General features: G+C 67.5%; 1 protein-coding gene across 1 annotated transcript; it reads right to left on the reverse strand.

Annotated features, from left to right (window-relative positions):
- Positions 1-1,733: 1,733 nt before the first annotated feature.
- Positions 1,734-16,020, reverse strand: ZNF469 (zinc finger protein 469). Its single transcript, XM_004280140.3, has one exon. It carries the CDS (start codon positions 15,896-15,898, stop codon positions 4,733-4,735), a length of 11,166 nt encoding a protein of 3,721 aa, XP_004280188.1. The 5' UTR covers positions 15,899-16,020; the 3' UTR covers positions 1,734-4,732.
- Positions 16,021-27,139: the final 11,119 nt, after the last annotated feature.

The raw sequence follows: 27,139 nt of genomic DNA on the forward strand, positions 1-27,139 counted from the left end.
AGGTGGACAGCGGAGGGACAGCGTCCGGGCAAAGCCAGTGAGCCCCAGCACTTAGCCCTCGGAGGGAGCCCCGAGTGTCAGGGCCCATTTAAATAGGCAGGAAGGGACTTCCCTGGTGGCGCAGGGGTTAAGAATCCGCCTGCCAATGCAGGGGACACGGGTTCAAGCCCTGGTCCGGGAAGATCCCACATGCCACAGAGCAGCTAAGCCCGTGCGCCACGTCTACCGAGCCTGCGCTCTAGAGCCCGCGAGCCACAACTACTGAACCTGCGAGCCACAACTGCTGAAGCCCGCGCGCCTAGAGCCCATGCTCCGCAACAAGAGAAGCCACTGCAATGAGAAGCCCGTGCATCGCAACGAAGAGTAGCCCCCGCGCAGCAACTAGAGAAAAACCCGCGCACAGCAACGAAGACCCAATGCAGCCAAAAATAAATAAATAAGTTTATAAAAAAAAAAAAAAGGAAAACTGAGGCCCAGAGGGCTGGTGACGAGCCTGATGTCTCTGGCCCTGGTGGCCGCCCTCCTGCCTGGGCCCAGAGGGCTGGTGACGAGCCTGGTGTCTCTGCCCCTGGTGGGCGCCCTCCTGCCTGGGCCCAGAGGGCTGGTGACGAGCCTGGTGTCTCTGCCCCTGGTGGCCGCCCTCCTGCCTGGGCCCAGAGGGCTGGTGACGAGCCTGGTGTCTCTGCCCCGGTGGGCGCCCTCCTGCCTGGGCCCAGAGGGCTGGTGACGAGCCTGATGTCTCTGCCCCTGGTGGGCGCCCTCCTGCCTGGGCCCAGAGGGCTGGTGACGAGCCTGGTGTCTCTGCCCCTGGTGGGCGCCCTCCTGCCTGGGCCCAGAGGGCTGGTGACGAGCCTGGTGTCTCTGGCCCTGGTGGTCGCCCTCCTGCCTGGGCCCCAGCAACGGCCCTGGGTCTCTCGGCAGCTGAGACCGAGGCGCGGTGTGTTCAGGCCCAGCTAAGCCCTGGGCCCCGGGAGGGCCATCTGCATCCTCTCTCTGCCTGGGGCTCTGGGGAGGAGGCCGGTGGCCTTGAGTTGCAGCCCACAAGGCCATGCCAGCCGGTCAGCAAGGTAGACATTACCCTGTGGGAAGGGGCTGTGGCCTTGAGCTCCCAGGCGGGCAGAAAGGAGCAATGCCCCGAAGGCTCAGCACGGCCATAGCATTGGGACCTCGGGCCACTGCCCACCCACCAGGCAGGCAGAGACACGGGGTCTGGGGAGACACAGCCTCAGGCTCAATCCTAGAGCCCACCCGCGGCACGATTGCAGGTGACGTGGACGGGACCCACGGCCTCCAACTCCTGTCCCTGCACGGGAGGTGCTAGGATGGACCCCGGTGACGAGGATCCAGCCCTTCCCTGGAGGCCCTTTGCGCCTCTGAGGCCTTCTCTGTGGGACCTGTACATGCGGATTCTTCCACCTGTGTGAGTGTGGCCGTCTACACACTCTCCCTGGGAGACCGGATTCTCTGAGCCTAGGGAAGCCCACTTTAATGACATTCTCCAGCAGGGTCCCGGCGAATGTGCCCTCTGGCCACGCGGGCAAGCCTCCCCCTTTATGGGGCCTGGGGATGGAGCCTGGCCTGCCCGCTCCACCACCAGCCGTCTCCCTCCTGCTGCCCTGTCCGCCGAGTTCTGGCAGACCCCCACCCGCTCCCCCCGCCCGTCCCCTCCACCTGGCCCTCCTTACCTGGTCCCAGGCACCATCTTCTCTCCTGCCCCGTCTCCAGGCTGGGGGCCGAGGGGTGGTCGGGGTCAGGCTTTGGGGCCTGGGAGGGTGCAGTTGTATGATACAGCGCTCATGTGACCTTGCTACTGACCCTCTGTCTCCCCGGGCCCCTGCCCAGTGCAGGGCAGCCCCGGGGGACCTGCAGTCTCAGGGTGAGGGGCACTCTGGCCTCCCAGGTGGGGAAGCCAGGCCCAGGGGTCTCTGCCCGAGGCCAGCGAGGGCAGTGGGGTCTGGGCTCCGCTTTCTCAGGGGATCAGGGAGCCATGGCCCCTGCACAGGCCTATACCCACCTGGCCCCTCTCCCACCCTGTCCGGCCCCCTCCCTCGGCTCACGTGGGGCCCTTCGGGATGCCCACCCCGGACACCTCGAGGGTTGGGTCCCACGGATGTGCCCCACAGTCACTCACGTGGTTGTGTGTGTGTGTGTGTGTGCGAAGCCGTGGAGGACTGCACCCCCGTGTGAAGTGTGTGTCTCCGGGCCCGTCGGTGGGGACGGGGGTGCCCAGTGTACCTGTGATGTGTGAATGTGGGGCTTGGAGGCCGGTGCCCACTGAGGCCCGGCAGCCGAGCTGCCCCTTCCCCGCTGAGCCGGCGAATGCTGCCACCTGCTGGCCAGGTTGGCGCTGTCCACGCCACGGGGCTTGCGGCTGCGGGGTGGGCTCAGGGTCCAGCAGGGTGGGTTTTGCTCACGTCCAGCCCTGAGAAGACTAGAGCTGCGGGGGTCCCCGACGTGGTGAGCCTCAGCACCCGAGGGCACGGAGCGCCCGGCTCGCCCCAGCCCCGGATTCACAGTCTGGGGCAGGGCCTGGACGCCCTGTCATGTTTCTGGGGATGCAGACGCCGGCCCCAGGCCGCCCGAGGCGTGGTGAGCCGATGGCGGGGGGCACTCAGTGCCGTGGACCCAGCCGGCCCACGGGCATCCACCACCAAGTCCCCAGATAGCCTCTCCCCGACACAGCTCCAGCTCCACCCACGGAAAGCGCAACTCCCAGCCTGCACCACTTGGTAAGCCGCTGGCTAGTTCCTGGCCCACGGTAGGGGTGGAAATGGAGGCAGCCCACCTGGGCGGGGGACTTGGTGGGAGCGGCTGAGACCGAGAGAGAGGACAGGGCAGGGCGTCCCTGGCGGAGGGAATGGCAGGGCCGGGGCCTGGCAGGACAAGGGGGAGTGCGTAGGGCGTGGGGGGTGGGGGGGCGTGGGCTCGGCAGTCTCGGGTCACGTGCAGGATCCCTCCCTGTGGAAGGGCTTGGCGAGGCCCCCCCACCCCCGGCCCGACATGTGTTGTTTGAGGCCTGCTCTGAGAGACCCCCGTGTCCAGGCAGCTGTCAGGGGCAGGATGGGATCAGGGCTGGTGCCCGACTCTGGACGGGCCCTGCCTGCCATCCGGGTGCTTGTCCCGGACACGGGGGTCTTCAGGACACGTGGGCCCCAGGGGTCTGAGCCTGCGGTGGGAGTGTGATCCCTCCTGCTGCCTTTGCTGCCCTCTGGGTCCCCTAACCCAGCTGTGCTAGTGCCTTCCTGAGAGGGTCCCGCCCAGCACTAAGGCACTGTCTGCACCGTGTCAACAAGTCTGGGGGCTGGTGGGACCACCCTATGGCTGGGGCAGCTCTGCAGGGCCAGGTGGCCCTGGGACAGGACGGACGAAGCGGCGGCTTGGGGAGGCAGGCAGGGTGGGGCTGGCGGGAGGACAGAGGCCACAGAGGAGGTGCCCCGTGAAAACAGTGGACATATATTTGACAGCATGGATGCGCTAAGATGTTACAACCTCAGAGCCCCCGGGTTTATTCATCAGCACTACAGAGGCACTCTGAGTGGCACACGTACCTTCTACAAAGGCAGTACGGGCCTGATTTGGTTTCTTTCGAAATATCAAAATTAAAACTTTTGACATACACATTGCACCCAAGGCTAAAATGAAGAAACAGAACAAAACAAACCGCAAACCTCAGAGACACCTAAGAACAGGAGGAAACCTCTCCCTGCCTCCTGCCCCCGCGGAGACACGATTCTGTAGAAAGGACACGCGAGCCAGCCCCTGGGTCGTGCCAGCGCGGGAGCTGCCCGTGGGCTGGAGCCTCCCACCGACGGCCGGGAGCCAGCGAAGGGCTTCTCAGGCCACTGGTGCCTCGGGCCGCCCGGGTGGCACATTGCGCCTCCTGGCCCGACCCCACCCCCCAGGTAAAACAAATCAAGGAAGCCTGTATTCACATTACAACATGAAAATAGCACCAGGATCTTCAGAGTAAAATTGCTGATACTTGCAGCAGAGAGGTCCACGTAGAAGGAAGGCTCTAGAGAGGGCAACTGCGGAGGCCGGGCTGGGGGTAGCGCGGGTGGGGAGGGAGGACCAGGGGTCAAGGTGCACTGGAGACCGGCGCTTCCGTCAGTGGCACGGACAGTGGCCGGCACGACCCTGTGGTCAGAGAAGGCCTGTTGTGCTCGGGGGTGGTGGTGGTGCGGGGGGCGCCGGGCAGCTCACGGATGGCTCTTCTGCCCCCATCTGATTTCTAGGGTCGCTTTGGAATTCCAGCAACAGCAGCAACGACACTAAGACGGAGGCTGCCGCCACACGACCGGCGGCTGCCTCAACTTACTTCCTGCTAGACGACACAGGTGGGGCGCCCTGTGCAAACCTTTAAAGCAAGGGGTTCCCTGGCGTACCGGGCCTGGCTGCGGGGCACACGGGGCTGGGGTGGGGTGAGCGGCTTTCTCTTTAACGTCCTGGTACTGAGAAAACAGCTGCATGGTCTCAAAGAGGCTGCAGCTGGCCTGCCCCTCGCCCTCACCTTCCAGCTAGAAAGGGATTGCTGTCCACCCCAGGCCCTGTTCAAGGCATCAGAGTCGCAGGTCTAACACCAAAGTTTGAGTATCTGCACGCTATGGCAGGTGGGTTAAGATGTGGCCACCAGGTAAACTCTCGGAGGGCTGGAGCTCCTCAGCATAGACCGGGTCCCCCGTTTGCCAGTCCGTCCCCAGCCCCACTCCCGGCACGCGCTGGCTCCTATAAATTACTCGGAAGCATCCTTTTTTAACGGGATCTTGAAGCTGGTTAGTCTCTGCCCAAAAAGCTGGCTGAGGAGGTGGCTCTGGGACTCGGCTGTCCGGCAGGCCCGGGAGTTGGGGGGTTCAGCACCGAGGACAGCCCCGCCCCTCCTGGGGGGCCTATGCAGGGGTCTGGCCTGGGGGAGGGCCTTGCCCAGCGCCTCCTTGCCACGCCTGCTGCTCCCTTGGGTGTGGCCGGGCTCCCCCTTCCGCGGCTCTGAGGGCTGGGGCGGTGTCCCGTTCTGGCTACTGGCCTTGGGCTTGGCAGGGAGCACGCGGCTGGGAGTCGCCTGCTTTCGCGGGGCCCGGGGAGGTTTGTCAGGGACCGCGGGGCCTCTCCCTAGGCTCCCCACGGCTTCATTCCTGGTTGGCCCCGGCGCCCGGCCCTTCCTCTTCTTCTCACTGCTGTCCCCGTCCTCCCTGGGGCCCAGGCTCCCTCGCGGCCCCTGGTCACTGGCTTCCCTTGGTCCCTTGGGGTAGCCCTTGGCTGGGGCTCGAGGGGGGTCCTTGTCTGGGGCAGGGCCCTGGCCCGGGCCGTTGGGCTTGGCTGGGGTGGTGGCTGTCTCACTTTGGAGCTGCCCGCTGGCCGGCTGGGGCTGGCTGCCGCCTGCTGCCTTGGTGCCCTGCCGGGGGCCTCCAGCGCCCTGGGAGCCGGGGCCCGGCTTGACTTTGAGGGTGGTGGGCTTTGGCCTGTCCTCAGTGCCATGGGGGAGCTCTGTGGGCACTGGGCTGGGCACCGCCTTCTTCAGTTGTACTGGGAACTTGGGTGCTTTGCTGGCGGTGGACGAGGCTGACCTGTCCCTGGACGAGCTCTGGCAGCCCCCGGGCTTGTTGGCACTGCCTCTGAGGGAGGGGCCTCCTGCACCCCCGGCAGGCGCCACGTGACACGTGGACACGTGCTTCTCCTTCCAGAGCAGAGAGGGGGCCTCTGGGTGATGGTCAGGGGCACATTTGCCAGGGGCGCTTGGGGTCCTGTGTTTCCCTGAGAGCGGGCCAGCTGCCCTCTTTTCCTCTGCGTCTTGGCCTCTGGCCCCCGGCTGGGGCAGAGAGCCCCCCAAGGGGAGAGCCTGCTGGAGGAAGCACCCAGGGCTGCCTGGGGAAGCCTCGTCCTCGGAGCTCTCCAGGGCCTGGTCCGGCTCGTGGCCATCTGTGCCATCAGCCGAGGCCGCCGGGAAAGGAGACAGAGACGGGGGCAGGAGCTCCTGGAGGGCAGAGGGCAGATCGCCGCCACCGACCGGGTGGCCCACGGGGTCTGTGGGCCTCTCTGGGGTCCCGGGCTGCCCTGCTGTGGTGCTGGGAGCTGCCTCCGGGCAGGGCTGGGGCAGGGCTGGGAGGGACCACTCGCTCAGGGTGGGGCCGCTGTCCCGGGACAGAGGCCCGTCCACGCCGGACCCGGGGGGGCTGCTGGACGTGGCCACCCTGCGCCGTTTGCTGGGAAGCGAGCCCTCTCGGGCCAAGGCCTTGTGCCCGGGGGCGCCGGGCCTCCGCACGCCGCGGAAGGTGAAGGGCTGCTGCCCCCTCCTCCGGTGTTTGTCCATGTGCCGGTCGAACTGTTCCTTTTTGGCAAAGGTGTAGTTGCAGGAGCTGCAGACGAAGGACCTCTTGCTGATGTGCGTGACGTTGGCGCAAAGCTCGCAGGCGTACAGCGGGGTGTGCTGCAGCTCCAGCTCCCCGCTCAGCCCGTGCTCGCCGCCCAGGTGCACGCGCAGCTCCTGGTGCTCGGGGTACACCCGCGGGCACTGGGGGCACAGGTAGACGCGCTGCGGGCTGTGCACCGCCAGGTGGCGCTGCAGCTTGAACGGCTTGGGGAACCGCTTCCCGCAGTGGTGGCAGTCGCGGGCGGGGTCCTTGCAGTCCTGGTGCACCGGGACGGCTGGGGGCGGGGACTCGCTGTGCGAACGGCCGTCGGGGGACAAGCCGCCGGGCGGGGCGGGGTTCACGCAGGCTGACGGGCTGCCCTGGGCCGAGGCGCTGTCCGGGTCTGAGCCGTTGGCGCGGGCCTTGGGTCTTCGTCTCTCCCCCGGGAATTCCTTCCCAGCTCCCACATCCGCCCCTGCCGCCTCCGCGGGGCCCCCGCCTGCCTTGCCGCCGATGGAGCGCTTGCCCCGGTGGGGTTTGGAGACCTGTCCCACGATGCCGCTCAGGAAGCGCGTGGCCACGCCGTCCCCCTCCCAACATCCGGGCAGGTTCCCCAGGGACCTCCGCGCCTGCCCCTTGCGGGCGAAGCGCACAGCGTGCTCTCGCAGGTGCTCGTTGTACATCCAGACGCCGGCGACCTCCCGCCGGCACATGCCGCAGGCCCACAGCCCGGCCTTGCTCTGCACGTGCTTCTCCTGTAGGTGCTCCCTCAGCAGCTCGCGGGAGCCGAACCTGCGCTCCACGCACATGTAACAGGTGGGGGGCGGCGAGGGGCTGTGGGCCAGCTTGTGGAGGTCCAGCTCTCCCAGGCCGTGGAAGCGCTGAAAGCACACCCGGCACTTGTAGGACGCCCTCCTGGCCTTGGTGGGCCGGCCTCCGCCTGGGGCCCTTCTTGCCGCGGCCGCCCCCTCTGTCCTGCTTAGTGGGCCCTGGGAACTGGCCGTGGCCTTGAAGTCCAAGAAGCTGGTGCCGGGGAGACCCGCGGGGTCTTCGCAGGGTCCTAGGAAGCACAGGTCCTGCACCTGCAGATCCGCGGCGCTCCCGGGGACGCCACACTCGTGGTGCTCTCGCTCTAGGTTGGGGGGCTCGGGGCTCGCGCCTCCCGGAGAAGAGGTGGCCCCGTCGGCGGGGGCCTGCAGCTCCAGGCCTCGCCAAGCTGCCGGGACCATGTGCAGCTCAGGGATGCTTTCTGACGGGTGGTCCTCGGCGCAGCAGGGGTCCGCCTCCGCGTGGGGCTCCAGGGCCCACAGGCTGGGGCCCATGGCCCAGGGGTCAATGCCAGGCACCTTGCTGCTGAGGAAGCCCTCCAGGAGGAAGGACTCCGGCAGACCCGCAGCCTCGTCACCCCACGGATCCTCGTGGGACAGGCAGAGCGAGCCAGAGTCACTGAGGTCTGTGGGCAGGCGGAAGGAGGACAGAGTGGCACTGCCGCCTGCCCGGCTGCTGGGCGCGGGCTGGGGAGGTGGCTTCGACTTTTTACAGCGCTTCCCATAGACACGGGGGTTCTTCTTCCGAACCAAGCGGTCTCCCAGGGGGAAGAGCTGGGAAAAGGAGGCCTCATCATCAAACAAGCTCAGGGGGTCTCCGAGATTCGGGCTGGGGGCTTCAGGGGCGGAGCTCTCCGGCCCCCGGACCCCCTCTCCTGGACTGTGCAGGGGGTCCCGCAGGCAACTGCTGACGGTGCCGCCTGCTTCAGCACCACGAGTCTCGGGAGGGCCCTGGGGGTCCCAGGGGGCCTCGTGCCCCTCCCGGACACCTTGCCCTGCTCTGCTCTCGGCCACTCTGCTGTCCCCTGCAGGTTTATCCCCAGCTGCCCTCGACGGCTCTCTGCAGATGCCAGACATCCTGGTCTCTCGGGGTTCCCCGCACCCTCTCGCCGAGGCTGCTTTCCGCCCCGCGGGCCCTTCTGGCCCAGGAGGTGCCCCCTCCACCATCCCTGGACAGGCCACCCGATCCCCGGGAGGCTTCTGTGCAGGCGTCTCCTCCAGGTCCGTGGCGACAAGAGGCGGCTGCGGGGCCTCGGTCTCCTGCTCTGCCTCTGGTGAGAGGCGGCGGCTCGGGAGAGCTGGGCGGCTGGCAATGGCAGCCGATGGAGTCCAGCCTCTTCTCCCTGAAGTCACATCTGCGGGGCCCTGGAGACCGCTCTCCTCCCGGAACCTTCTCGCTCTTGGCTTTCTCGCCCTCTTGCTGGCTTTCCCCTCTGACTCGCTGGGGAAGTCTGCGGGCGGCCTGCCCCGCCTCTGGCCCCCGCCTCTCTTTGTCTGTTTGGAACGGGACTCATCCCTCTCCAGCTGGTCCCGTCTCCTGGGCTCTGCAGGCCTCACGTCCACCCCTTGCTTGACCGTGTCTGGGGGATGTGGTTCCCAGCGAGGGGGACAGCCCGGTGCTCCCGGAAGGCTGAGCCCCCGCCTAAGCCCCCTGGACATCCCGGGACCCAGGGCACCCTCAGGGGCCACAGAGCCGCGAGCAGGGCTTAGCCTCCCGGCCTGGCGGGGGTCTCCCGCCAGGCGCCTCGGTCGCTCCTTCCCCGGCGCCCCGCGGCTCTTCTTTCCCGGTGGGTGGCACGTCCGGGGAGCAGGTGGGGCCGCCGGGCTCGGCTGGGAGGCAGTAGCCCTGTGCAGCCCGTGCTTCCTGGCTCTGTGGCGGCTCAGGCCCGGCCCAGAGCGGAAGGAGGCCGAGCAGACCTCACAGGTCACGGGCTGCCCGCTGGGGGCTCCGCCCCTCCAGTGGCCGTTCTCAGTGAACACTGGCTTCTTTTTAAAGCCACGAGGCTTCTGTCTGGGGTCCTGGGGACTGAGGGGATCCCCCTGGGGTCTCTGGTGGAGGGTGTCCCCGAGGCTTTGGGGGGAGCGTGGCCTGGAGTCGCTGGCTGTGCCGCTCGGAGTTGTGGTTCTGCCTGGGTGGGGCTCTGTGGAAGGGCAGGTGACCCTCAGAGCCCTGGTGCCGGCTTCGGAGGCGTCTGTAACGGCAGGGCGCCCAGCCCCGGGCATCTCTAGGCCCTCCTGTTCCTGGAGGCTGGCCTCTGCCTCACCTTCCTGGCAGGCGTGGGGATCTGGCCCCACGGCCCCCTGTGTGGAAGGGTCAGTGGGCACAGCGGTGACACCGTGGCTTTCCCTGTTGCCTGGGGGTTCTGAGGAGGGGCCCTTGGGCACCCCATCGGGGTGGGTGCTGGACAGGGCTCCCCTGGGGTCTGGCCACTCGGGCCTGGGGCCTCTGACTGCCCCCAGGCCACCAGTGGTAGGGATGCCGGACAGGGCAGCGGCCGTGATGGTCACTCTCGGGGAGGTGGCCCTCGCTGGGGGGGGAGGGGTGGCACAGGCAGGAGCTTCCCTGGGTCTCTCCTTTCTGGAACCCTCTAGGGTCCTTGCCACACGACCTCCAGGGCAGTCCCCTCCACGGGCGGGAGTGAAGGCACCGACGAAGCTGGGCTCCTCAGGAGGGTCTTCCCGGGGGCCACAGTCCCCCCGGAGAGGGTGGCGAGCTGGGCCTTCCGTGGGGCCGCAGGGATCAGGGGTGGCTGCAGAGGTGGGCGAGGGGGTGTGGCTGGCCGGGTCCCTGGTGGGGGGCACTGGGCGCTCGCCAGTGAACAGCAGATGCTTCTGAAGGCCTGGGCCAGCTACTGCCTCTGGAGTCTGGTCCTCGGGCCCATCTCCCGTGTCGGCCGCTGCCAAGGCTGGGACAGAAGACTCCGCCTCAGAGTAGGCGGGGCCTGGGGTGGCCCGTGCCCCGTCCCGAAGGCCCACGGCCACCCTGCTTCGCTGGAGCTGCCCGGCTGGCTGGGCCGGCCGCCCCGGCCTCCCCCGGTCATCTGGCTGCGGTTGGCTGGCTCCAGCTTGGCCCTCGGGCTTCTCGGCCTGGCCGTGTGAGCCTGGATGTCCACCTCCCTCTGGCCCCAGCTGGCGTCCGGCCACAGCAGGGATGCCCCCCGGGAAGCCTTGGGCGGGGCTGCAGGCCATCTTCCCACCTTCCACACTCTCCTCTCCTGGATCTGAGGGGTCGCTGTGCTGAGGGCTCCGGGTGTCATCAGGCGGGGGCCCCTGTGAGCCCCGGGTGTCATCTTCTCTCTCGGCCGCTCTGGCCACCAGGAGCTGGAGCTGATGAAGGGGGCTCGAGGCTGGGTCCTGGGGCCTCCTGCCGGGGCTGGGGTCGGGCACAGAGGCACGACTTGGGGAGGCCCCCGCTGGTACAAACCCCTCATTACCCTCAGGGCCAGGGCCCCCTGCTACCGGGGACAGGAGCCTTGCTCCTCCTGGCCCACCTGTGCTGCTCACAGAGTGTCCCTTGGGGGCACTGTTGTGACTGGCCCCAGAATGTGGGGTGGCACCCAGGGGCAGAAGCTCGGCCCCCCGAAATGCCAAACCAGGTGCAAGAGGAGCAACAGGGATGCTGAACGCTTCCAGCTCTGAGGGGTCTCGGCAGGGCCCAGGTGCCCTGTGGGAGCCCGGGGAACGCCCCCCTCTCCGTGGGCAGAGAAAGAGCAGGGGGAGGTCTTGGCTGTGCTGTGTTCTGGCGGCCCTGTTACCCCTGGGAAGTGAAGGCTCAGGGCTTGGGCTGCACTTCGCTAAACTCCCCATGTCCCATGGGGGCTCTGGTAAACAGACTTCCGGGTGGGCCCCGGGGAGCCCCGTCTTGGAGACCCCGGCTTTCTGCACTGGCCGGAAACTGAGGCTGGCCCCAGTGGGCCTGAAAGGACCCCCAGGAACCACGTCCTTGTGGGCGCTGGGGGCCAGGGCTGCTTCTCCAGGGTGGAACGAGGGCCACTCCTCCTGGGGGCCCCCTGGAGTGCCCCCCGTGGTGGCCACAGCTGTTTCTGCCCCCTCCGGGAGTGGACTCAGTTCCCCAGGACTGGTGACGCTGGCTCCGCACGGCTCTCCCGGGCCGTCCTGTGCGCCTTTGCTTTGCAGCTGACTCTCCAGTTCGGTGACCAGCCTTTTGATCTCGAGCTCCTCCTCTGACAGGTCACCGCTACAAGTGGTGCTACATTTGATAACCTTGCCGGGCAAAGTGGGGAGGCTGGTGGCCACAGTCCCTTCACTGGGACACCTCTGACTGAATGCCTTTTCCCCTGAGAGGCTGGGAGAAGGGCGCAGATGGCCAGGCGGCACAGGGGACACTTCCTCCAGCAGGGACCAGCCCATCTTGGGCAGAAACGAGGGGTACGGCGGGTCTAGCTGAGGTTTCCTCGGGGGAGGGGCAGCACACGCACGTGGCACCTGGGTGTCCCCGTTCCTAGAGAGGCTGCCGTAGGCTGGCGGCTCGAAGCCGTGCCCGGGCAGCCCCGAGAAAAGGGCCGCGCGCTCCAAGGCCGGCGGTGGTTCAGCTTTGCCTGGGCCCGTGACGACTGTGTAGGGTGGGCTCCTGGGCGGCCTGGGGTCTTGGGAACTGGCGTCCTCGCCACCCTGGCAGAGGCCTGCCCTGATGGCCGGTGGGCTGTCTGGGGCTGAGGACTGAGAGCCCAGGTCTTTGTGGAAACAGCCAGCCAGGTCTTTGGGTCTGAGGAACAATCCGCTGGGAGGGCTGCTGTAGGGCTGCGGCCCCTTTTTGGCGGCTGGAAGCCCCTCGGAATCTCCAAGACCAGGGGTCTTCAAAAAGAGGGTCCTGGGCTCGGGGTGGTCCGTGTCGGCTGCGTTAGCGACGGGCACCAGTGACTCTCCTGGCGGGGAGGCAGGGGGCTCCGAGCACCGGGGGGCACCCAGCAGGGGCGAGCTCGCATGGGGCGGCACTGCGTCCTCCTTGCGGAGCTGTGGTCGCTCTGGGGTTGGGGGGCAGGGGTCTCCTCCCCCACGGGTGGCTGGAGAGGAGCTCAGAGCCTCTCTGTGAAGTTCTGTGGCCTCAGGGGGACGGTCTTCCGCGATTTCAGGGCTCGCGGTGTCTCGGGGGAAGTCCAGAGAGGGGTGGCTTTCCTCTGGGGTCTCGGCGCCCGTGAGACCCTGCAGGAGGCGCTGGGGGCCTCTCTCCTCAGGGCCCACTCCAGCCTCTGAGCCGTGCGACGGGCCCTGGGCCTCGGGACTCTTGATGGGACCCGGCCACGGCCTGCCCGGCTCCTCTGGGCCCGGGGAGCCCCCAGGCCTCACGGCCTCCTGCCTCACGGCCTTCCTGGGCTTCTGCTGCTGCCCGTCCTCTCTGGGACCCGGGGCCATGTCCACTTCCTTCCTCTTCTCGCCCCGGCGCCACTGCCGGCCGCTGGGGCGGGGCCGGCCTCTGGGGCGCGAGCCTCGCAGCCGCGGGCCAACCTCCTCCTCAGACTCAGAGGCGCCGTCGCAGTCGGGGGGCCCGCCGTCCACGGTGCCCGGGGCTGGGCCGTGCTTGCCCGCCCGGTTCTTCTGCTGCACGATCTTGTGGATGAGCTCCTTGCTCCAGGTGCCGCCCCGTGGCCGCCTCCGCCTGCAATCCTGGCCGGGGGACAGTCGGAGGCGCCTGGAGCTCCGGGTCTCCACCAGGAGGGCCCGTCCCCCCGGGTCCGCGTGGCTCTTGGGGGCCTGGGTTCTGAGGTCCCGCGGGCGGGACAGGGCCGGCTCAGCCCGGCCTTTCCTCCTCGGCCTCAGGCGGCTGGCCCTGGAGCCCCTGCCCGGCCTCTTGGCGGTGTTGACCGTGTCCAGCTCTTTCCGGAACAACTTAAACCGCTTTCCTCTTCTCTGCTGGCCGGCCAGGCCGGCCCCGTCTGCCTCTGAGGGCACTGGGCCCAGGGAGCGGGTTTTGGGCCTGGGGCCGGCCGGGTAGCCCGTGTCGCCGGGCCGGGTCGGCTGGGGCTCCAGCGGGGCAGCCACCGCCGGGAGCGGGAGCTGGGCTTTGTTCTCTGGCGTTGCCCCCAGCCTGATCTTGGGGGGCTGCCCAGTGGCGGGGCCCCGGGGGCCGGAAGGTTCCTCGTCAGTGAAGACGTCGATGAAGCTGCTGTCGATCTCAGGGTTGTCTGACTGGTACTCCAGGCCGTTGAGCGCCTCCGTGATGAGGCTGTCCAGCTTGGCGGCGTCGTCCAGGTCCAGGTCCCCTGTAGGCAGTGGGAAGGGGGCGGCGGCCGGGCTGGGCAGGAAGCTCATCCTCAGGGGGTCATCTCTGCCATCGGGCCGGACGTCCCCACCCAGCAGGAAGGGCGCTGTCCTGGTGTGGCTGAGTGGGCTCGGGGTCCCGCTGGCCGGCGCTTTGGGGGCAGCCAGTGCAGAGGGGGTGACGGGGGGTGTGGGGAACCCGGGGGGCTGCTGGTGGCCATCCTTGGCCCTGGCCGGCAGCAGGCTGCAGAACTGCCGGTGCCCCAGGAAGGCGGCTAGGCTGCTGTAGTTCCGGTCACACTGCCGACAGGTGAGCAGCACGTCCAGCTGGTCCAGGCTGGCGCTGCTGAGGGGGAAGTGGTGGGCAGAGTACGGGGGCGGCTCCTGGGGGAAGCCCTCCAGGCCCACGCTGCCCACCTCGAGCCCCGAGCTAGGGAACGGGGGCTCCTCCAGCCCGTCTGTGGGGAAAGGGAAGGCCTTGACTGGCTCCGGCTGGTAGTGGATGGGGAGGGCGTGCGAGGGCTCGGGGGACGGGAAGGGGCTGCCGGTGTCCTGGGGGTGAGTGGGTGGGTGGAAGAAGGCGGACGGCCCGAGCGGCGCGGGGAGCTGGCCCTCATCCGAGCTGGGGTTGGCTGGGCTGCTGGACAGAGGGGACAGCGACGAACAGGTGCTGCTGGCCGTGTGGGTGGCCGGCGAGGGCAGGGGGGACTCGCTGGGGGAGGCTCCCACCACCCTGGGCGGGGGCGGGCCGGGGGGGCCCCGGGGGGAGGCCTGGGGCTGGGCCGCCCCGAAGAAGGGGGGCTGGGCTCCAGGGTCCTTCAGCCCGTTGTAGGCGAACAGCCCAGGGGAGCCACTGCTGTGCTGGCCCGGGCTGTTTCTCAGGACTGCCAGTTTCTCGCCCGGCCCGGGCGTCTTGCCTGCGGCAGCAGCCAGGGCTCCCTGGCTGCCCCCCTGCCACTCGGGGACTTCCGGGGGGAAAGGCAGCTGGTTCAACATCTCCATCTGGTGGGGGCTGGGGCCGGCGGCCGGGAGCACCTGGGGCCAGGGCAGCGGGGGGCTCTGGGGGAGGCTGAGCTGCTGGCCTGGGCCAGGCTGGGCTTCGAAGAATGCGCTCCTGGTAGTGGCCAGGGGGCCCAGGGGAGGCGTGGGGTAAGGGGCTGGGGCGGGGTCCCAGAGCGGGGGCAGTCTGGCGGCGGGGGGCCTGGAGGCAGTCAGCTCCGTGTCCCGAGGCCCTGGGCTGGCGCCCACCCCGCCGGCTCCGGGGCTTCCATACGCCTGCCCGGGAAACTGCCTCTGGGCCATCGAGTTTGGGGGCCCCCTGGGGCTCCCCAGCCCATCGTGGGCCGAAGGCGGTCTCTCAGGGAGCACTTTGGTCATGCTCTCGTGCAAACTGTCCCGGAAGGTGGCCGTGTTCTCCGAGAAGGGGCTGGGGGCCGGGCGAGCAGCGCCAGGGGGAGGGAGCGCACCACCAAGGTCGCTGGGGGCGTTGAGGCCGCCTGGCCGGCCGGGGTAGCAGGGCGGGGCTGGGGGGCCCGAGCGGGCGGGCAGGGGGTAGGCTGGGCCCGTGCCCACCGGCTCCTCGGGCCACGCTCCCCGAGGCTGGTGGAAGGCAAACACCAGCGTCCTCTCGGCGAACTCGGGCCCGGCCGCGTCCTCGGGGAAGGCTTTCGGGCCGGCTCCGTGCAGCTCTGGGAAGGGGTACTGGAAGGCAACCACCCCGGGGCTGCCGCCTTCGGGAAAGGGCTCCGGCTCAGCGGGCGGCACCCCGAAACTAGCACCTGGGAAGCTGTTCTCAGCCGTGGGAGGCCAGGCGTCGGCCCTGCTGGCCTGGAATTCCACGTAGGAGGCCGGCCGGCAGGGGCTGGCGCCGCTGCTCTGGGGGGCCCTGAGGGGCGGGGGCCCAGGGGTGGCGCTCGGTGAGGTATAGTTGGTGGAGGTAAAGCTGGAGGGGGTCTCCTGGAAGCACTTTTGGAAGCTGAGCTCTTCCGGGCCAGGCGAGGCCTCAGCCCTGGGGGGGCCGGGCCTGAGACGGGCTCTGGTTCCTTGGCCCCGGGGGGCCTCGGCCTCTGGGGGCCGGGGGGCCTCTTGCTGCGGGCCCTCAGGGGTCTTCTCGTCCAGGGCGGGTTTGGGCCTGGAGCTGGCGATGCTCAGACCATAGAGCTGCTGGGGGCCGCTGTCCAGCCTGCTCGCCCGCCGTGTGCGAGCCTGCACCAGGTTCCTCCCTGCTGGGGCCTGGGGGCTGCTTCCCTTCCCAGGGGCGCTGCTCAGGGACTGGGCTCTGGGGAGTGGGGCCTTGGGCCCCGCCTTCCCAGCCTGCCGCACCTGGGCCTCAGGGCTGTCCATGGCTTGGGCCCCGCTGCCCGTGGTCTTGGCGGTCCTGTTGGCTGGGGCACTGACCTCACTGGGAGGTTGCAGGGGGCCCCCCCCCGTGCCACTGGCCGCTGGGCAGGGCTGCAGGTCTCCGGTCATGGTTGGGGGTGGCGCTCCGAGGGGCTGCTCCCCAGGCATGGCCCCTCCGTCCTGGGTGCTAGGAGGATGCTGTGGTCTGAGGCGGGCCGCGGAAAGCGGGCTGGGCGGACATCCTCGCCCCTCGAGGGGCCCTGGAGGGGCCTGCTCTCATGGTCCTGAGTGGAGCCTGCAAGGAAAGGACAGAGTGGGTCGGGGACCGTGGGGCTTCGTGGCTCCCACGGTGGCGTGGCAGGCTGGGAGCAGAAGCGGCGGGCACGTAACCTGTACTTTTAGGGGAGGGGGCTTGGCTCCGTCGGCACCTTGAGAGATGAGAGGGGAAAAGAGTTGCTGCCAGACTGAGAAAGGGCTTAGTGGGGGGCGGATTGGGGTTGGAGAGGAAAAGGAAGGAAAAAGAGAAAATACTGTTGGGGCCTGAGATCTGAGAAGACCCCTGGCCACCCCCAAGCAAGCCATGCGAGGCACCAGCCGGGCCCTGAGCAGCAAAGCCCCAAGTGGCACGTGGCTCCCAGACCTGCAGTGGCCCCGTGGTGGGTGACGGGCACCCGACGGCCAGGGCGGAGAGCCCAGGAAGGACGGAGGGGGCGTCTGGCTGAGGCTCCCACCTGGTCCTTCACCTGCCCCATCCCCTGACCCTGGGATCACACAGGACGGCCTCCAGGCCCTCGCCCTGCGGACCCCCGGTCTCCGGAAGGTTCCGGCTCCTTTCTTGGGTCCCTGAGCTGAGCTCCTGTTTGGGGGCACACGTATCTGGCCTGTGCCTGTGACCCTAGCCCAGAGCACAGCCCCACGGGCCTCTGGAGAAAGGCCCCACCCAGGACACTGAGCTTTAGGAGCACTGGGTGAGGGGAGCCTCCGGGGGCATGGCCCTCACCCCTTCCTTCTGTCTCCATGACCCCACTCCCATCCCCCTAGCGGCTCTGGGGGTCTCGTCCACAGAGCAACCCCGCGGCCGGCTGTCAGCAACGCTGATTTTCTTGGCTCTCCCCAGACAGTCGTGGGAGCTCAGCCCCACGTGAAGGCCACCTGCTCTGAGGTCGGGGCAGAGGCTTCCTGACCCAGGTTGGGCGTGGTTCCAGTGCCGGCCAGCAGTGGGCGCCACATCGCCCCACCGCCGCCCCCATCCTCTGCCAGGCCAGCCCCGCCATTGGACCCTCCCCATCCCATCAGCCTGGGGGCGCCCTCCCTCCTAGGTAGGGACCTCCCCGCTCCTCTGGGCTCCACTGCCTGGGGCAAGTCCTCAGCTTCCCTTTCCACATGTGGACTGAGAGCCCTTGGGGCAGGGCTCGTGGGTGAAGTTTGCTGAATGAATAAATGATGGCAGTAGCAGTAGCTTGAGCTCCTTCTGGGCCCTCACTGGGGGCCAGGACACTGAGTGCTTCCCAGCCACTCCTCTGGTCCTCACAGTGGCTCGAGAGGTCAGAAGCGCTACTGTCATCGCTGATTTACGGGTGGGATTTTGGAGCACAGGGAGGGGCGTAACTCGCCCAAGCCCTCAGGGCTAGCGAAGGACACCGGGGGTTCCTGTGGGGCCTCCTCCCAGCCCCACATGTGGTCCGGACACCTGTTCAGAGCCGGGCTGTGCCTGGTGTAGGGGCAGCAGCAGTCAGGGCCCCCAGGACGGCCCCCGCACGAGAGAGCCGTGGGGGCCAAGGGGAGGGCGGGCCCCTCGTGACGCCGCTGGGGCAAGTCCCTCAGTCGCCGTGTGCCTGGAAAATGGGTATCCCAGTGGAGCCCCCGATGGGGCTGCTGCAGAGACGACCCTTTGCCAACTCTGGGTCAGGCCCTTGTGGGACGTGTGCTGTTTGGGGGGGGTTGCCGACTCGCTCTGCTGCCGCCTGAGCCCTGAGGGCGAGTCTGCATCTGCTCCTCTGCCCGCGCCCCTGGCCTGGAGTCTGGCGCACAGTAGGCGTCCAGGGCTGGGGAAAGTGGGTTTGCACGCCCTCGGGGTAGCGATGGTAACAGCCTCCCTCGCAGGGCCGTCCTGAGGCTCAGCAGTGCACAGAGCCTGGCCGGCCGCTGGCACGCAGGGGCCCCCCCGGATGCCAGCGCCTCCCGGGCCTCCGTGTCCCCGTCTGTGCACGGGCTGCCGAGCTGCTTCTCCCCCGCACTGCTTGAAGCCACATGGGAGTCGGGGTCTGTCGGGGTCACCTGGGCCGTCCCGCCTGAGTTTTTAAGGAGGAGCGGAAGCCCTGAGCCCAGGCGCCCCTCCCCTGCTCTCGGGCACCTGCGGCCTCGGGCCCGCACACTCGTCACTCTGAACGCCAGAAGCCCGGGCTCTGCCCAGAGGGCTCCCCGTTGGGCTCAAGGTGGGGAGACTGCATCATGACCCACGAGTGCGCTGCGCCCTGCGGAAGGACCGTCCGTGTGTCCTGCTGCAAGCAGCACAGGCCACGTGGCTCCTTCTGGCCGCTAAGCTGCGAGCAGCAGTGGTTCATGCTTCTTTCAGGCAGAGACATCCAGAGCCAGGACTCGGGAATCGCCTTGCTGCCTTTCAAGGGCCGAGGTCACGGGCTGCGGTGGGCTAGCTGCCTGCCTGCCAGGAGCGCTGCCCATCTCCTGGCTCCCCTTCTCCATTGGCGGAAGGGGATGGTCGGACCCGGTTGTCTGAAGGGCCCTTTCAGTTCCAGCAGCTGTGAGTTAGCTGCTCCTGGTGGAAAGGCCCCATATGGGGGCCGACCCCTTGTTCTCAAGTTCAGGTTCACATGGCGCTTCTGGACATCTGCCCCATGCCCAGCGTCCAGGGGAGCAGACACAGCACAGCCGTGGACACCTGACCCTGGCTCAGAGCTCCTGGACAGCCCAAAGAGGCTGGGCGTGGGGGGCAGTGGGCAGGCAGCACCTACTGCATGCTAGGTGGGACTTAACTCAGGGCCTGGAGGGTCAGAGGAGGGGGCTCCCGCGTGGCAGGCATCAGGGTCTCTGAACCCACTTGGGGCTGGTGTCTGCCCCTCCCTAGGAGCAAGGACGGGCTCTGGTCTGTGGGGCCTCTGCTCCTGAATCTGCCTGCCAGGCAGTGAGGCCCAGGGGCCAGGTGGGCAGATGTGCAAGGGCCCCTGACCTCCAGGGGCCTTCCTCACCACCCCTCCGCACACTGCCCAGGCGCTGCTGTGAGGAGCGGGGAGGGCCCAGGGCTTGGCCTCCCCACAGCTTCTGGAGCCTTCTGGGGGGGGCCGGTCACGCCCAAGTAGCTGTCAGACACCGTGGAGGCCCCGCAGGTCCAGGCTCCGAACTGCGCCCCCTGAGAGGGATGGGTGGGTGGGGCTCGGGCCTGGGCGGCTGACGGCCCCTGCTGGCTGTGGCCCCGGCCCCTGCCCCGCCTCCATGGGCTCAAGGTCTCCACCCACGCCCCGGGACTGATGCTGCCCCTAAAGAGTGCAGTGGACAAGCTCCTCACCGGGTGTTGAGCAGACGGTGCGGTGGCCACCGAAGTATTTCCCTGTGAATACCGTAACCGCTACGTCCCGTCACCCCCTGGGTCCTGTTCTGCTCACGGACACAAAGCAGATGTAGGGCGGCTTGTGCGGAAGGCTGGGCAGGGTCTGAAAACAGGCGTAAGAGGCTCATTTGCTGGTTTGAATCAGCTGTGCTGCAGGCCCCTCAGGAAAGGAGGGGTCTGGCCCGAGTGGCCTGACGAGCTGGCCAGGGGACAGAGCGTCAGGTGACAAGCCCGGCCCAGGGCTGCGGTTCGGAGCGGAGGGCCGGCCCTGACACCCGGCCCCGGAGGTGGCTCCGGGGAGGCAGCCGGCAGCCCCCATTACCGCCTGAGCGAGCAATACGGAAGGAGACACGGGTGGCAGGGCGGGGACAGGGCAGCTCCGGCCGCGTGCGGCCCGCCAGCCTCCACTCCAGCGGTGCCCTCTACGTACCTGGGAGTCGGCCCTCAGCTGGGTCGCCGCGCAGCTTCCACAGGGATGGGGATTTCTTGGCTGCAAAGAAAATGGGAAGCATGTCAGCATCAATGTGGTGCTTGGCCGCAAGCCCTGGGGGGGCGGGGCCCGGAGAGGACATGGAGCCTGCAGAGCCCCAGGAAGCCGACGTGGACTGCGGGGAGCTGGGTGACCACAGGAGGCCCGTGGGCAGCTCAGTCCGGCCTGGCGGGTGGGGGAGCCCTGCAGGGGTGGGGTCAGCTGGTCGCCTTCCCGCTGGGTTGGTGGTGATCTTACGTTTCTTGTCGTGGTATTTCGTGTGCACAGATCACACGTTCCTGTGGTTGAAGTTCTGCAGTGAGAGGTCTCCCCCCCAACACCGGCTCCCCCGGCCCATGGACCCTCTTCCGCTGCCCTGCTGGGTCAGCACACGGGGCAGCTTCTTGTGTTTCCTTCCAGAGTTTCTTGATGCAAATACCAGAAAATATGAATAAATATTCCCATTCGCCCCTTTCTTCAACAAAAGATAGTCTACTACACGCACTGTACTTTTTGCATTAAACGGTGAATCTTAGAGGTAATCCCACAGGCCCTCATGAAGCGACGTCTGGCTGACGGCTGCCTGTCCGTTGCTCCACCCACACGCAGCTACGGAATGTTCTGCGGAACGGCTACTCGTATGCCCAGATCCCTCCGGACGGGTGGATGCTAGGTTGTCCTGTTTGGGCCTTTACAAATAGCAGAGCCACGGGTACGTGTAAGTGAGACCAGCAGGATGAACTCAAAGAAGAAACGGCAAATGCATTTGTGATTTGGAGAGAGATGGTCAAGTTAAGCACTATTGCGGTTTTGACATTTGGCCACAGATTCTCTCATCTTCCTCCCTCCAAAAGGTGGAGCCCAAATCCCTCCCCTCGAACAGGGGCTGGACGTGGCGACTCGCGGCTAACGCACAGGATACACGCCCAGATTCGGAACCCACGGCAACGGTATATAGCGGTTCATTGTTTCAAGCTGCTACGTGTCACACAGCCTTAGGGAACCACGGGGACAACTCTCGGGGGTTGTACTGACGTGCAGCCCTCCTGACAATGTGGAGACGCCAAGGCTTTCAAGTGAGTCCCGGCGTCACAGGGCGCGAAGCGTGCCCTTACCTGGAGGTGGGCAGGCCGAGGCCTGGGGAGGGCCCTGCCTTCCCTGCAGCTTCCCAGTTACTCACTCACTCACTCACTCACTCACTCACTCAGGGATCTCCACGTTTCTGCTGGATGGTGGGCCACACAGTGGTGAGCAACTGATCCTGCCTCTGCTGCGAAAAGTCAACAGGAACTATGGATGAGGAAGCGAAGGCTCAGAGAGGTTGTGTGACTTCGCCAAGTCACATAGCATGTAGTGCACATGTAGGGGTGTGAGGCAGGCCCCTGGGGACCACGCTTGCCCCGTGCAGGACAGCTCTGCACCTCAGCCCCCGCCTCGGGGCCCCCTCCTCCCTGGGGCGGCCCTGCCTCCACGTGCTGACCTGTGGGCAGGGCTCAGCCACCCCGTCAGCCTCTGTCCTCTGCCTGCAGCACCCCATGCTGGCTGCCCCTCCGGGGGCACAAGGGCCCATCTTGGGTGCTCAGACTGTGGGGCAGGTGGGGGACAGCGTGCGCCCGGGTCTCGGGTTCCCACCCCTGCCCAGGCTCTTGGCAAAGCCCCTTGGTGCTGACTGGTGTGGGTTTCAGCAGGCCTGGGGCCCCTTTGAAGTGGGGAGATCCAATCCCCCAGATCCCGGCCTGCCCCCAGGAACCCCACGAGTTCAGGCGTCTCCTTTTCGCTGAGAAACACCACCTGGCCCCAGCCTCTGGGTAACTCAAGCCCGCGGTGGTGCTGGCCGGCTCCAGCTGGGGTGTGGGCGGCAGCTCCTGGTGAGGGGCGTCCCGCCATGGGCCTTGGGCCCCTGCCCTCCGGTGTTCCCTCCCCACGGACCCCAGGCCCTGTACAGTGTCCGGCCTCTGCTCCCGACCCTCTGCCCTCACCTCCCCTTTCAACCTGCCTCGTTTCAGCCCGGGCCTCTCCGTACCCTCCTCTTCCAGCTTCCCGATTCTCACCCACTTCCAGGGAGACCGTGAGGGAGGGGGGGGCGCGTCAGCTGGGCCCGGGCTTGAATCCTGGCTCTGACACCTCCTGGCTGCAAAACGGGGTGATCACAGCTCTGGTGTCAAAGGGCTGTGGCCAGGGGCTTGGACGGGACAGCAAACCATTCACACGGCCCTGCACGCACTGAGCCTGCGGATGTTAGCTCCGAACGTGCTCACTGCTCCTCCAGGCTCCTCTCCAGCCCACCTCTTCCAAGAAGCCCTCCCAGTTATGTGTGTGTCCACCTGCAAAGCAGGTGTGATCTCGGGAGCCCTCGGGGGTGGCACTGTCCCCCCACACCGGGGGACTGGGCAGCTCAGCACACAGATGGCCCTGTCTGGTCAGAGCTCTGGGCCTCGACCCCACACGCACCCCTGGGCCCCCCGGCCTTAGTTTCCCCAGCTCTAGACGAGGGGCTCGAGCTGACTACCCCTCAGGCCGCCCCGGCCCCCATCTTCCATGACCCGGTGACATGGCCGCTTGGGGGCCCGGCCAGCACCGGACCTCGCTCTTGCCCTGCGGCCCCCTCGGCCTCCCTGCTGCTGATGTGCCCAGACGTGGGAGGGTTTAATTTTCCTGTTATGATGCTTTCTCAGCAGGGTGGGGCTGTACCTTCTTAACCGGCAGGGGCCCGGCCTTCCGTTTCCCATCCTGCCAGAGAGTGAGGCCACACGGCTCAGTGGGGTAGAGGCGTCTGCCCTGTCCCCTCGTCCTGTCCTGGCTTTGTCCCGAATGTGTGCTGAAGCCCTAGCCCCCAGTGCCCTTGGAGGTGCTCAGGCTTGGACGAGGTCGTGAGGGTGGGCCGTGTGCCTGCTCTATCCCAGCCTCGGCCCGGCGGCGCCCGTGTGTGGCGTGGCGCTGGGTGACAGGACGGGTGTGCGGAGGAGGGCATGGACGGGGGAAGGCCCAGACTGCTGGACCCTCTCCTCCACCAGCCGTCCCTCCCCGAGGAGCTCACAGCTTTAGGGGACGGCGCCGAGGCAACAGCAAGGACCACAGAGGGCGGTGTGGACACCGCCTCGACCTCATGGCCTCCCTGCAAGGTCAGCGCTCACCCCCGCTACAGCCGGAAACAGAGGCTTGCAGAGGGGAGGTCGGGCCCCAGAGGGGTGTGGGCAGGCACAGGCATCGTGACGCCCGTTAGGACGGCGCTCACAGCAGCCGGGCGTGAACGGGGCAAAGGGAGCGAGAGGGGTCTGGCCGAGGGGGGCGGCGACATGGGGTCGGAGAGGCCCCCCCCCCCGTGAGGAGGTGACCCTCAGCGATGCATGGCCGGGCCTCGGGTGAGGTCCCTCTGGCACAGCGTCGGGGACGGGTGTCCCGGGTGGGAGGCTCGGTGAGGCTGGGGCGGTGAGCGCACGGTGCTGGCGAGGAGGCGGGTCAGCGCGGGTTTTACTGGCGGGTCAGGGGTGCCGTGGACACACACCCACCCCAGGCCCCCGCCCCACTTCCCGGATACCCGTCAGGAAGCAAGACGTAGGTGCTGTTGGGTGGGACCAGGCTGTGACGGGCAGCTGGGCTCCAGCCTGACCGGATGCAGACGGGGAAACCGAGGCTCCCAGGGGACTCCAGCCTGTCCGAAGAAGAGCCTGGAGCAGGACCCTGCCTTCCCCACCACAGTGGGAGCCACCAGCCTGGCCCACTGCACTGATTCCCCATCCTGGCCAAGCCTCCCGAGCTGCGCCTCCCTGGGCGCTGGCCTGTGGCTTGGTCCAGCCTCCCCCGCCGGCCCGCTCCCCGATGGGTGCCCTGCATGCCAGCTCTCCCAGGCAGGGGCCTCCGCTCCAGGTCAGCTCTGACTAGCGCGGCTGGGAAAGCGTGAGGGGCACGGCCGTGGGCGCCGGCCCTCGCGGCTGCACCCACAGCCTCCCCCGCCGGCCCGCTCTCTCGGTGCCCCTGAGCCCATCCCTTGAGCCCATCCCTGCCCCTTTCCTGGCCAGCCCCGGACGGCGCGGGGTCTCCGTTCGCTGACCCTGAGCTGAGGGGCTGTGACGGCGGCTCGTTCTGACATTTATTTTACAAACATTCCCTTTTCCTTTCGCTTCAAAAGCTGCCGCTTTGCTTAAAAAACTATCTGTTACTTGAGCGCTCAGATAAACCTCTGCAGGTAAAATTATATCTGAGATATGGCCCGAGGGTCCGTTTAAGAATACCAGGCAAATTATCAGCTGCATTTATCTTAATTACTTTGGGGGAAAGTGGAGGCTGGCGTTGGACGGGGCCGGGAAGCGGGGGTGCGTTCCGCCTTATCGGGGTGCATATTTGAGATCCTTTAACAGGAGGGAGATAAGAGGAGCACGTGGGGAGAAAACGATGTCTTCGAAATTGACAGGGAGGCGGCCGCGATTCGTGCTTAAAGGCAGGACCCGTCGCCCGCGGAAGCCGCCGAGGGCCGGCGCCGGGTACCGGCCACTCGCCTCCGTCCTCGTGTTCCTCTGAGACCAGCGTTGGGAGGGTGTGAAAAGGCCCCCGACTCACATCTTGGCCGAGTCCTCCTAGAACAAACCCCACGACCTGCCGACACCACACGCCCTCACTCTGGACACGACGCAGAACCAGGGCCTTAACTCTGAGGGTGCCGGGAGCCCTGGAATTTCAAGCAGGGCCCGGAGGGTCCGGCGGACGCTGCACAGGACGGAGCTGGGGGTGCAGAGCGGCCTGGGGCAGAGTGGACGCGGCAGGAGAAGGGGCTGGCTGTCCGCGCCTGGGCTGCCCAAGAAGCTGCTCCCTGACCTCAGCCCCCAGGTGGCAGCGGCTCGCCTGGCGCATCCCAAAGACCCCTGTGGATCCGGAACGCGCTTGCCGGCGCTGCTGACCGCCGGCTGGCATCAGGAGGGCCGCCAGAAATCAAAGGCAGGATCCCCGCCCGGCCACCCCCCCCCCCACGAGGGACCGCCCCCGACACCTGTGCTGACTGGCGCCCTCTGGTCCCCTGGACACCAGCAGCTCTCCGGGGGCCTCGGTGCCGGAACTGCAGGATGGGAGTGACCACACTGGCCCACACAGGCTGAGCAGGGAAGGGCCGAGGAGTGAGACCGGAGACTTCAGGGGAAGAAAGGTGCACAGTCTGCGGAGGTCGAGATGCTGGGGACGCACGCTCGCGTGGGGCCGCGGGGAATCCTGCGCCCTCGTCCCTGAGCGCCTGCTTCAGTGCCCACCTGTGAGACGTCTCAACCTGGGCTGCCTGGGCCCTCCCACCCCGCTGCCCTCTGCCCTCACCTGCCGCCACTCGCCCAGGCACCTGCTCGCCTCTGCCACCCTCTGCGTTGCCGCGGGCCAGGCGTGCTCCTGCCCGGGCACCTGCACGGGCCGGGCCCTCCCTGGATGCTTCCTTCCCTCCTCCCCGGGGCAGCCCCAGTGCTGCCTGCGCCTGGAAGGCTCCCCGAGCTGGGGGCTGCCACAGCCTCTGCCACGAGGCCTGTCTGTCAGTCGCTTGGGGAATGTCCTTTTTTGCTCTCTGCCTCCTGCTGCACCGTCCCCCGCTCCGCACAGCTGCCGCTCGAGGTGGGCCCAGGCTGCAGTGGCTCAGGCCCCACTCTCTGCCCCTTCCTGCCCAGGGTCCGGCCCAGGCTGGAGAGGAGCCGGGTCTGCCCAGCCCTGCTGCCGACCTCACAGGGCGCCTAGGGAAGCGCTGCGGCCTCCGTCGGTAAGGGGGCACGCCCCCGACCCCTCAACACAATGCCACGGAACAGGATGAAACACGCATCAGGAGCCTGGGGATGCTCCGCGCACAGCAGCCAGTGGGCAGGGGGCTGTCGGGCAGGCATGGGGGTACGGAGGCCGTGCCCTGGGGCTCCCCATCTCTCCACGTAGTGCCCGAGTCCAGGAACGTGTGCTGGCAAGGTGTTCTGGGAACTCGTCTCACACCCTTGAGGGTAGCAGCGTACCAAGCTCAGCCTAGCACACTCCGGCTGCCCCTCACCTGGCCCTCGGAGGGTCCTTCTCCCCTGCTTAGAGGGACCCCCTGGGTCCCGTGTGCAGGGAGCATACTGGGACTCAGTGGCCCCGGGAAACCCCCAGTCGAGTCCGGGGTGAACGAAGCCGACGGTCCCAAAGCCAAGAGGCGGCTCGTCCGGGGCAGGCTGGTCGGGGCATGGAGGGCAGCGGGGCTGCGAGGACCCGGGACGGCGGCTTCATGGAAGCCGCCTGGAAAGCCACAGTGCACGGGGCGTTTTCTTCAGGGTCACCCAGCGGGCAGTTTGGCCTCGGAACTCCAGTCCCAGGACCTCTGGGGCACCTCGTCCAGTGCGCTCACCTCACAGACGAGGAGTTGCCCAAGGGCACACAGTGGCACAGCCAGGCCAGGGCAGCGGCCCAGCGACGCTCAGACCAGACGGCAGCAGAAGCTGGGGTGTCGGTGGGACCAACCCCGGCCTCCCGGAGAGGGGGAGGGAGACACCACTCTGCATGCCGAGTGGCGGTTCTGGAAAAGCACGAACAGCGCCCAGGCCTGCCCTTGTCTCGGAGCTCCAGCGACACAAGCCCCCATCCCGTCTGCAGAGAAGGGAAGGGTAGGTGAGAGGGAGGGGTTCTGAGGGCCCCGGAGGGGAAGCTGGAGGGTGGAGGCTGCTCGGGCCCTAGGTTGGACCCGGCCCTCGGTATGGCTACAGACCCAGGCCTCAGGCTCTGTCCGGAGCAGACGTCTCCTCTTGGAGACCTGAATCCCTGTTGTCCGTAACTACCCTGCCCCCACCCGAGGGCCCCAGCAGAAAGGCAGGAAGCCCAGCACCCCAGCCTCAGCGGGCCCTGGACCTTGGGCTCAGGGTCAGGCTGGGAACACCCTGGAGAGTGAAGGGTGTTCAAAGCTCCATGTGATTCTGATTTTGTGGGAAAGGCTGTCTCCGTCCTTTCCCCCAAACGACCCACACTCCACTGTTGATTATAAACATCGATATTGTCCTCCATCACTTGAACCGTTCAACATGGAGTCCTGCGGGCACCGTCGTGACGGCACTGGCATCTGGAGCGGCTCTGTGCGTGGCCCTCTCAGGCTCCACTACCCTTGGGTGACAGAGGGACCTCCAAACCTTTGCTGCCCAGGGCAGACCAAGGACCAGTGCCCAGAGGCCCAGTCTGGGTCTGAAGCCTGAGTCTGAAGCCTGGGCTGGGGTCAGAGTGTGCGGGGAAGTTTACACGCTGTCACCCTGTGACCCTGACGTGTGACAGAGAAGAGCTGGGATCCAGGCGGGAGGAGGGAGAGGTGGGAACGCTGCAGAGCGGGGCTGGGGAGCCCGGAACGCACCGGGCCTCGCTGCGTGCTCTGCGGGCTTATCGGGCCGGGCTTGGTTCTGGCTCC

This window comes from Orcinus orca, chromosome 20 (genome assembly GCF_937001465.1).
Source record: "Orcinus orca chromosome 20, mOrcOrc1.1, whole genome shotgun sequence".
Taxonomy (NCBI): domain Eukaryota; kingdom Metazoa; phylum Chordata; class Mammalia; order Artiodactyla; family Delphinidae; genus Orcinus; species Orcinus orca.